The 11,565-nt window shown below is 43.1% G+C and overlaps 1 protein-coding gene and 1 pseudogene across 1 annotated transcript; one reads left to right on the plus strand and one right to left on the minus strand.

Annotated features, from left to right (window-relative positions):
• Window positions 1-510: 510 nt before the first annotated feature.
• LOC136398296 (olfactory receptor 2A12-like) lies at window positions 511-1,458 on the plus strand. Its single transcript, XM_066372649.1, is given in 1 exon segment — window positions 511-1,458. A coding segment is annotated over 1 exon segment (948 nt).
• Window positions 1,459-7,154: 5,696 nt separating this feature from the next.
• On the minus strand, window positions 7,155-11,327 carry LOC136398297 (glyceraldehyde-3-phosphate dehydrogenase-like; annotated as a pseudogene).
• Window positions 11,328-11,565: the final 238 nt, after the last annotated feature.

The following is an 11,565-nucleotide window of genomic DNA, read 5'->3' on the forward strand; positions in this document are numbered from 1 at the left end:
CCTTCTAGCGCCCTCTATTGACAAAGCTGATAGTGACGTTTGGCAAAGAAGAAATGGTCATTGATTGGGGAGAGGTTTGTAGCATATTCAGACAGCCTAAGGCAGACAGGAACTTCAGCTTTAAAAGTTTAGGGGCTGGGACTGATGCGATGTAAACCAATTGTTGCTAGACATGTGAATGACCAGGTTGTCCATTGGAGAAAGTGAAGTAAGACAGGGAAAATTGCCTATGAGCAGTTAATGTTATTGTTTTAAGGTATTGTGTTTTATATGTCATATACAGTGCCTCTACTCCTTTCAAAAACCTGATAAATTAATATTAGTATTAGTCACATTTTACAGATGAGGAGACTGAGGCTCAGAAGTGTTAAGTAACTTGGTCAAGACAGCAGATGAATAGAGGGCCAGGATTTAAATCCTAGCCTCTCTGTCTCCAGGGCAGATACTTTTGCTAAACTACCACAGTTTCAATGACATTTAAATGAATGTGATTCTTTTTTAATCCCCACCATGTGGATGTCTCCAGCGGAGAACTAAACTTGGGTGTCTGAATTCATCCTGCTTGGCTTCTCCCGTGACCCCACGTCCAACAGGATCCTCTTCATTGTCTTCCTTCTGCTCTACCTGAGCTCAGTCCTGGGCAATGGGCTCATTGTCACCCTGATCTGCCTGGATATGCGTCTTCACACTCCCATGTACTTCTTCCTCTGTATCCTCTCCCTGCTGGACACGGGCAATGTCACCACCACTGTGCCCCAGATGTTGGTGCATCTTCTCGCTCATTCTCAGACCATCTCCTTTTCTGGCTGTTTGCTGCAGATGTATGTGTTTAGTGCCTTGGGCTTGACTGAGTGCATTTTATTTGTAGTCATGGCTTATGACCGATACATAGCCATCTGTTACCCTCTGCGTTATACAGTCATCCTCAACTGGGGCCTGTGCACACGGCTGGCAGCTTGGACCTGGGCCTGTGGTTTCTTCCTCTCTCTGATTCATACATTCTTCACCATGCAGCTGCCATACTGTGGACCTAACGTGATCAACCACTACTTCTGTGAAGGCCCCTCGGTACGAAGCTTGGCTTGCATGGATACCCACCTCATTGAGATTATGGACCTGGTGATCAGTGTGTTTATGGTTGTTGCCCCAATTTCCCTCATTTTGGCCTCCTATGTCCGTATTGCCCAGGCCATTCTCAAGATCAAGTCCACAAAGGGCCGCTGCAAGGCTTTCTCCACCTGTGTCTCCCACCTCACTGTGGTCTCATTCTTCTATGCTCCAGCCACTTATATCTACATACGGGTCAACTCTAACTATTCCCCTGAGCGAGACAAGCAGATCTCTCTCTTTTACAATGTCTTCACTGCCCTGCTGAACCCTGTGGTCTACAGTCTGAGAAACAAGGACATCCAAGGGGCTTTTCTCAAAGTGATGAGGTGGAATAGGGTGACCTGGTGAACTGGGAGCAGGAAAGGCTTGAGGTGTAATGTGAATTGATGAGAAAAAGGACAACATCTATAACAGTGGGAAACAAAAATTTTGTTGCATCCAAAAAAGACTTCTTCTTACCTAATTCGAGTGTGCTGATATCAAATCTGACATTAGTTTTTCTCTGTAAGCTACAGTTTTTTTGCAATTCAAGATTTTATGTTTTCATCTTATTATAAAATGTTCTTTTTTCTTATTTTTTCCAGAGACAGAGAGAGTCAGAGAGGGATAGATAGGGACAGACTGACAGGAATGGAGAGAGATGAGAAGCATCAATCATCAGTTTTTCATTGCAATACCTTAGTTGTTCATTGATTGCTTTCTCTTATGTGCCTTGACCGGGGGCTATAGCAGACCGAGTGACCCCTTGCTCAAGCCATCGACCTTGGGACAAGCTGGTGAGCTTTGCTCAAACCAGATGAACCTGTGCTCAAGCTGGCAACCTTGGGGTCTTGAACCTGGGTCCTACACATCCCAATCCAAAGCTCTATCTATTGCGCCATTGCCTGGTCAGGCGTAATATTTTCAACATTTAGTAACATAATGAAGTAGAATGTCTTCTTAGGTATCATCTTTGTGAAAATTTAATAATTTGTATAATGCAGTAAATACACTTATACACTAAAAGATATGATTGTGTTAGAATTTGTCTACAATTTTGAAATAGAACATATTAAAACACTTGTTTTAATCATAAAATTTGTGCAAAACTTATTTAAATTCTATTCAGGTAAAAATTTGTGTTTGTAGCTCTTGCATTTGCGTACTTGTTAAGTACAATCTCATTTGATGCTCCAGTAGTAGTCTGCCATCATTAACATCTCCAAGATTTTTGGGAAACTTATCAAGGTGACTGTTCAAGGAAGTGAATTTTTTTTTTTTTTTTTTTTTTTTTTTTTTTTTTTTTTTTTTTTTTTGCAGAGACAAAGAGAGGAGCAGATAGGGACAGACAGACAGGAAGAGAGAGAGATGAGAAACATCAATTCTTCATTGCGATTCCTTAGTTGTTCATTGATTGATTTCTCATATGTGCCTTGACCACCGGGGCTACAGCAGACTGAGTGACCCCTTGCTCGAGCCAGCGACTTTGGGCTCAAGCTGGTGAGCCTTGCTCAAACCAGATGAGCCCGCACTCAAGCTGGCGACCTCGGGGTCTCGAACCTGGGTCCTTCCGCATCCCAGTTTGACGATCTATCCACTGCGCCACTGCCTGGTCAGGCAAGGAAGTGAATTTTAACTCTCATGTTACATCCAATGTCATGGAAAGCCAACAGCATCCTTTGAACCAGAAGTTCATACTTTTCTGCTTTTTTGTTGCCAAGGAAGTTCTTTGTAACTGCCACAAAAGACTGCCATGCTGCTTTATCCTCCTTATTCATCTTCCTGGCAAATTCTTCGTCACGTATGATGGTTCGAATATGAGGTCCATTGAATACACCTGCTTTTATCTTCTCGAAAGACAAGGCAGAAAAAGCAGAAATAATATTTTGAAAACATTCACTTTCTCTATTCAAAGCCTGAACAAATTGCTTCATTAAGCCAGGTTTGATGTGAAGTGGGGGGAAAATGATCCTGTCTCAATATATAGAACTGTCTCGATCTCGATTAACTACAGGTTCATTCACAATATTTTGCATCACTACTTCTAGAGCTTCACGTTTCGGCCACTCCTTCTGTGTCCAGTGTTTCTCCCAACCTTGGCTGTCCCACAAACAAGAAAGCAAGGATACTTCGTGAAACCTCTCTGTTGTCCTAGCAGGAAATTTACCATTTTAAGATTCACACAAATGATCTAGTTATGCTCCTCATACTTCAGAAAGTGGAGGACAATTTTTATGTCATTATTACTAAGTCATTCAATTTGGGTTGGCTAAACTGCTGAGGGGTTAATGAACTGCTTGGCATCAGAAGAAGACCCTTCAGATTCTACAACCATTTTTTCATGGATCTTATCAAAATACACTTGATCACCATGTTCACTGTCTTTGTCCTTAGAAGAAATAAAACCATTGAAAACGGGAACCAGGAGTGTCTCAGAGTGTGGAACAGGTCGTATTGCTGAAGAAATTAGAATATGCAATCGTATGCCGTTTTTTCTTGCCGACGCCCTTGGTCTGGAAGAGACAGAAATAACAGTCACTGATGTGGTTCTTAGGTTCACGCCAAACCATGGGAATACCAAAAGGCATTCCTTTGTGTTTTCCTTTTGTCCAGTCACAAAGCATTTCCTCACAATTGTGACACACAATATGATCACCAAGGGGAACTTGAAAATAGGCAATATATGCACGTGTCACAAATGATGAAATATTGCACTTTTGACGTTGAAGTGTGTAACAGCAACATATAGAACAGAAGTTGTCAGGACTATTCTTACATTTACACCTACTCGAAGAAGCCATGATTCAATCTTAAAACAAAATAAGAGGGTGTTTTTATCAGATAATAATGTTTTACATTTAAAAACAACTACAATTATGTAAAAGTGAAGTTTTTAAAACATTAATTGCCTTGTGGTTATGTTCAAACTAAGAGTCATTGCCCTTTAACTCCAATATAAAAACCAATGCATGTCATTAACTGTAACAAAAAGAAATTAAAATTGCATAATAACAAGAGCATGCACAAAAAAACCCCAAAAACAACAGATTTCAGATTTGGAATCAGTGAGGCAGAAATATATAAAAACAGTTTTAAAACTTCATGCAACAGAAAATGAAAAAAAAGTTGTTCCCCAGTGTAATGTATGCAACCAACATTATGCAATTGAACCAACAGAGTACTTGATCAGTGGAACAAACGTGGTACATGGAACCAACATGGCTGTTCTGGTCAACTTGCTACACTGTGGTACAGTGACAACTCCAAAATAACAGGACTTAGAAAAGCTCATTTACTGTTCATATTTCATGCCAGGTGTAGGTAGAATATAGCCTCCTGCTCTTGAATTCTTTTATATATTCTAAAGGAGGCCCTCTCTGGAATATGCCATTCTTTTTTCTTTTTTAATTTTTATTTATTGATTTCAGTGAGAGAGGAAGTAGAGAGAGAGAGAGAAACAGGAACATCAATCTGTTCCTGTATGTGCCCTGACCGGAATCAAACTGGCGACCTCTGTGCTTCTAGATGATGCTCTAACCAACAGAGCCATCTGGCCAGGGCTAGAATATGCCATTCTTATGATAGAGAGAAGGGAAGAAAGGTTGATATGCATGATGACCTTTAGAGCTTCAGTTCAGATATAAAACACATCTCTCTGCTTACATTTCACCGGCCAAAGGAAGTTAAACAATCAAGCTTGATGGGAAAAGGGTAGGAAACATTTTCATCCTACAACAATGCAAAGTAAGTCATTTTTCAATGGAGATGAAAGTATAACCCTCTACAGTGTAGGCAACAAGTAATGAGGATAGTAACATAACCCATCACAACGGCACTGGAACCAATACAATACATGTATAACTAACATGAAACATGAGAACTGTGAGTGACAAAGGACTTGGACACAGTAAAAGGCAAAAGTAAGGTAAGCAATCAAAGTGACATATGAACAATAAATATCTTTGGAGAACATAGACTATAAAGCCAATGGTATATGGAGCAAATGCAACTCACAGAGCTGACTTGGTGCGTGGAGCCAATGGGGTTCATGGAGCAAATGCGTAATCCTCTGCATCCTTCTGTGGAAGGACACAGAACATCAAGTGACCAGGGTTCTAGTCTCAAGCTTGCTAACTTGTCTTGTGACTTTGGACAACTCAGTTTCTTTATCTGGATCTTACTTCACTCATCTATAATATGAACACCCTAAATTTGATGTGTAAAATTCTATATCCTAGAAAGTTCAGTGCATGCAACTCAAATGCAGTAAACTGTGACTCGTCTGTGAACCATACAATGAAGAAGGGAACCACAGAAGAATGAGTTGCTGCTCACTATCTGTGAACCATAGTGGGCAGCACACCTGACTGTGACTCTGACTCTTTCAAGGGATCTGAATGACATATGAGGCTCTCTAACAATCCTTACACGGAGCCTCAGGGTTAGTGGGAACATCCTGCTTTCTTCCAGGCCTCACTGGTGGCCCTGAGATCCTGGCGATGAGTCCACTCAGTTCCAATAGTTCTCAAGCATCCATTATGGCCCAGGCTGTAACAGACCCTGTGGAAACCAAGAGAGATAGACCATGGATGGCATATACAGTCATGAAAGTATAATTTATAACCAAAGGATATGACACAGTAATCTGTGGGGACCAATGACCTCATAGGAGTGCCATTCTCTCAGTGTATGCCAGATGCAGAGGACCAGGTTACAGCCACCCAGTTCCTGTTCACCACTGTGCCCTGCAGCACTTTGCAAGCTCTGCAGAGGTTCAAGTCAGAGACAGAGAGAAATCCCAAGGAGCGTAATATTGTTTCTTCCACTAGTAGAATGATAGCTCAAAATAGAAATAAGTATAATTATTGAAAAATAAAGTGGTAAAACTCTCAGAAATAAACAGGTTTTGCAATAAAGAGCAACAGAAAAGGGAAACCTACTGGACAAGAGTTGACAGGTAAAGCCTTGTGAGGGATTGTTAGTTGATACCTGAGGATGAGAAGGAGTCACCTCTGCAAATAACCAGGAGAAGGGCATTTCAGGCAAGGGGACACCAGCCACCAAGCCTCTTAGTCTAGAAAGGACTGTATATTGCATGCAGAGATGAAAGAAAGGTCATGTGGTCATAATACAGTGAGCAGGGGAGATAGAGATAGCATTGAGAGATTGGCAAAGAGTCGTCCTATAGAGCCCTATACAATATGTGTTTATACTATACTACGTGCAGTGTTTATACTTCGTTCTTATTTAGAGAGTGATCCAGCTTTAGGAATGGTCGACTCTACTATGAGTGTGATATGAGGTTGGAGAAAAGGTCATTAGGGTGAGAATGTCAGCAACTCATAGGTCAGGAATGAGAATAGGGAATCACCCTTTAAAGAATGAAATCTTGCCATTTTCAGCAACATGAATGGACCTTGAGTGTATTGTGCTGAGTGAAATAAGTCAGACAAAGAAAGACAAATGTCAGATAATTTTGTTTATATGTGGAACCTAAGGAAGAAAATAAATGAACAAGCTGAACAGAAACAGACTCATAGATACATAGAACATTTTGACAACTGCTAGATGGGAGAGGTTTGGGAGAATGGGCAAAAAGGGTGGAGGTTCTTAAGAAGTACAAGCTTGTATCTGCAAAATAATCATGAGAATGAAAATACAGCATAAAAAGTACAATCAATAACATTGTAAAAACTATTATGGTGCTAGATGGGTGCTAGATTTATTGGAGTGATTACTTAATCAGTTATATAAATGTCTGGTCACTGGGTTGTACACCTGAAATTAATATGTCAATTTTAATTTAAAAATAAAGAATTGTTAAAATAATAAAGACAAAACAAAAAAACAGATGATCACTCGCTCATTTTATTTATATTTATTTATTTATTAGCTGGGTACAGTAAATTTATTGATGGTTCATAACAATATAGGGACCCTTAAGCCCCTCCCCTTCTTTAGGGGGTCTGTGATGGAAACTGTGATGGTCAGGAGATTCTCAGTGGGTTGGAGGATCAATTTGGGACAAGGATTCCCCAGCAACTGAGAGCCTCTTTTCCTCTTACTCATAGTGATGGTCCAGGGGGCTCTAATTTCTTAGAGGTCATGTGGACCACAAGGATTACCACCTTGTTGCTTTAGCCAAATTCATTGTTCTATCACAAAATGAGCTTGACAAAGTGGTCATTGAGGGCAATGCCAGCCCCAACATCGAAGGTGGAGGAGTGGGTGTCACTGGTAAAGTTGCAAAAGACAATCTGTTCATCTGTGTGTCCCAGAATGCCCTGAGGGAGCCCTCTGATGATTGTTTTAGTGACCCCTAAATGTTATTGTATTTGGTAGCTTTCTCCAGGTGGCAGGTCAAATCCACAACCAACACACTGAAGGTGAGGACAGGAAAGGCCATGTCAGTAGCTTCCCATTCAGGTTATGTATGACCTGGCTCAGAGCCTTGGCAGCACCAGTAGAAGCAGGGATGATGTTCTGGGCAGCACCTCAGCCATCATGCCACAGCTTCCCAGAGGGGTTGTCCACAGTCTTCTGGGTGGCAGTGATGGCATGGACCGTGGTCATGAGTCCTTATGGGATGCCGAAGTTGTCATGGATGACCTTGGTCATAGAGACCAAACAGTTTGTGGTACAGAAAGCAATGATGACCATCTTTAAGGAGTTTTCAACCTTGTCATAGTTCACACCCGTCACAAACATGGGGGCATCTGAGAAAGGGCAGAGATGACTGTAAGGTATTTTCCACTGAGGAAGACAGAAGGGCATACCACCAAGTGTGGACTAGTAAAAGCTTTATTTAGAGCACATCCTGGGCGAGGTTCTCTGGTCCACAAGACAGAGGCCAGAAAAGTCGCACAGCCTCCCCCACCCGGGGTAACTTATAGCATCGGTATGGTGATGGTGGGTTGATACGACAGGGCAAAATTTCTTTGGCTGACAGTAGTTCTTCATCAAAGTGCTCCTGGGTCGTTTCTTTTTGGTAAGCATGGGTGTGGGTGGTTCTAGCCAAAGTCCCTGGACCTGGTTTCTCATGTGACCTTCCCCCATTGTGAACTGACCTCACATTCTGACCTGTTATGTTAGATGGGGGCGCCGCTGTTTGTCTGGCTGGTTAGGGGCATAATAGGGAAGGGAGGTCAGAAAATGGTGGCTCTGAGGGGAGTCACGTATATGGGTGCAGGAGCATCTGGTTGACTGTGACTTGAGAAACCTCGCTGATGCGGCCCTGTAAGAATATAAGAGAAAGAGGAGCAAACATGAGTAATATGCTGATAATCATAAGAGGACCTAGGATAGGGGCAACCCAGATGAGGACGGGGGACTGCCATCAGGAGTTAAGTGGGTTGTAGGAAAAGAGGTCCTTGCACAGTTTCTCTTGCAGATGGTTGAGGACATTGATGTTTTCTTCCATCAGGCCAGTCTCATTAATACAGTAACAGTATTGCTCTCTGCTTTAATTCACTCTGGCGGCAGGTTCCCGGTGGGAGGGACAGGAGTAACAGGAGGATCTGCAGGGCCCAACCTTTTGGTGAGCCAGAGACGGGTGGGGCCCAGTGGTTCTTACTGCCAGAGGTCCGTATGGGGTCCCGTCCACCTGGGCTGTAGGGAGCTGGGCTGGAATTCCCTCAGAAGAACCTTGTCTCCTGGCTGGAGGGGGACTGCTGGGTGTGCTTCATCTGGACTCCCTATGGGAGGAAGGGTCCGGTCCGCATATTCTCTGAGAAGATGGTGAAGTAAAGACAGAAAGGGGAAGTATGTGGCAAGAGGAGAGGGGTTGACAGGTAAGTTGTGATTGATTAGGATTGATCTACCATAAACCAGCTCAAAGGGGCTGAGTCTAGTGGGGTTTCGCTGGGTTGCTCTGATTCTGGTGAGTGCCAGGGGGACGAAGTTTGGCCAGAAGAGTCTGGTCTTGATGGGAAGTTTAGTTAGTTGACCCTTCTGGATGCCATGGGCCCTTTCCATCTAACCCAATGATGGAGGGTGATCGGGTATGTGGAGTCTCCAGGTAATGTTAAGTGAGGTGGCGACCTGCTGAACTTTTTGGGCAGTGAAGGCCGGGCCGTTGTCTGACTAGATGGTAGTCGGCAGTCCAAACTGTGGGATGATGTTTTCAACGAGAATGGAGGCAACGGTGTCTGCTGTCACTCGAGAGGTAAGAAAGGCTTCTATCCACCCTGAAAAGATATCAACAAAAGTTAAGACATAACGGAGTTTTTTGTGAGGGGTTATAAGATGAAGTCGATTTGCCAATCTTGGCCTGATAAGTGCCCCTCTGTTGATGAGTGGGGAAGCGGGGGTGGAGCCCCCCTGTTTTGGTGCTCTAGACAGTGGATGAAGTCCACTATTTCAGGGGAGTACACTCCTGCATTGTTGGGGTGAGGGTTTGAGCCTCACCTTTGTTAGTCCTTAAGCCTTCTCCTGATGGCCCCTCTTCAGCTGTGCCTGTCTTAGGTTGTCCCTGCTTTCAGGTAGCTTAGCCATCTTTGACTAACCAGCAATATTAGGGGCCAGAGTTACGTGATTGAGGGAGGAGCAATGATCCTTCCAAAATGCTTAGTTTTATTTATTTATCCATTCTTAGCAGCTGATGATGCTATCTTACAATACATCTCCTTTCTAATTTCTAGAGCTGATTGCTATGCAAAGGCTAAGTTGACTGTTTCCATATCTTCTTTGATTCTGGCTAACAAAAATTGATGGAAAGTGTGCACAATTTCCTTACTTGCTTGGGTGTTAGAATCTCACTTAAGTTAGGCAACCAGAAACATTTTCTGTGGTGGTATCGATTGACTTAAGTGTGGCAGCATATGTAGAGTACAGATTCTAACAGTCCTGTTAGGGCTTGAGACTTTCCCGATAAAGGGAATTCTGAGTTTTCTAATTCTATAGGTTATTTGGGAAAAAAAGGATTTAAGTTATTTTCTAATATTTAAACCAAGATTTCAACATCACAGGGCTATGAAATAGCAAATAAAAAGGAAAATTAACAAAGGATTCTTGAAATAACAAATACATTTCTAACATGGAAAATACTTTTTACACAACAAGGGATTCTTGGTACAAAAAGGAAGTCTTTGAATTTGGCAGGTTATACAATTATATATGCCTTTTCATTAGTACAATTTTAGTACAATTTACAATAAGAGGATTGTAAACTACATCCTCTATGAACCACTGGTTTACTGAGAAAAATAAGGAATGGTAAAAATGCACTCATTATTTTGTAACTACCCAGCTGGCAAAAAGATGCTAACCCTCTTCTCGGCCACAGTGCTTTACACTATTAGGTCAATATAAGGGAATTGATCAGGGTGTCTGGGATTTCAGGTGCCAGAGGGGGAACATGTGCTGGGAGCTGTGAGAGGAGCCTGCCCCTTCCATTTTTCAATCAGCCATTAGCAAAACAACAGCCCCTCCTGAGCAGGAATGCAATCCAATCTGCCATCTACAACCAACTGCCTCGCTCCTTGGAAGGGATGGGGAGAGGAGCGACCCCCACAGCCTTCAAACTCCTCCCTGGTTTCAGCACAAAATATAAGGTATTTTCCACTGAGGGAGAAAAAAGGGTGTAGCCACCAAGTGTAGACTAGCAAAAGCTTTATTTAGAGTGCATCCTGGGTGAGGTTCTCTGGTCCACAAAACGGGCCAGAGGAGTCACACAGCTTCCCTCACCTGGGGTTAATTTATAGCATGGTGTGGTGGTGGCAGGTTGATATGACATGGTGAAATTTCATTGTCTGACAGACAGTCGTTCTTCTTCCAAGTGCTCCTGGGTGGTTTCTTTTGGCAGGCATGGGTGTGGGTGGTTCCAGTCAAGTTTCCGGACCTGGTTCCTCATGTGGCTTCCTTCCTTAATTGCCAACCGACCTTACAATGATGACCTTCCTGGCTCCACTCTTCAAGTGACCCCAGCCTTCCCCAAGGTGGTGAAGACACAGGGGACTCCTCAGCATAATCAGCACCAGCACCACCCCACTTGATGTTGGTGGGATCTCTGTCCTGGAAGACAGCGATGGACTTTCCGTTGATGACAAGCTCCCTCTTCTCAACCTTGACTGTGCCTTTGAAGTTGCCACGAATAGAATTATACTGAACATGTAGACCATGTATTTGAGGTCAATGAAGGGATTATTGATGGCGGCAATATCCACTTTGCCAGAGTTAAAAGCAGCCTTGGTGACCAGGAGCTAAATATGGCCAAATCCACTCACTCTAACCCCTAGCATTGTGTCTCGGGGTTTCTGGCTGGTACTGCACAGGAAGAAGTGGCTGACTGTCAAACAGGATGAGCAGAGAGCCAAGAATCACCCTTCCAGAGAGCTGCAGGGGCTGTGGTGTCCCAGGGAGAGTCCCAGGATGAGGCTTCTGGGAGGGGCAGCTGCTGATTATGGTGCTGAAGCTGAGATGACAAAGAAGGAGAACTGGGGAACTCTGTGCTTGTGATACACATGTTTATTCATACAA

The sequence above is a fragment of the Saccopteryx leptura genome, chromosome 3, assembly GCF_036850995.1.
Source record: "Saccopteryx leptura isolate mSacLep1 chromosome 3, mSacLep1_pri_phased_curated, whole genome shotgun sequence".
In the NCBI taxonomy this organism is placed as follows: Eukaryota; Metazoa; Chordata; class Mammalia; order Chiroptera; family Emballonuridae; genus Saccopteryx; species Saccopteryx leptura.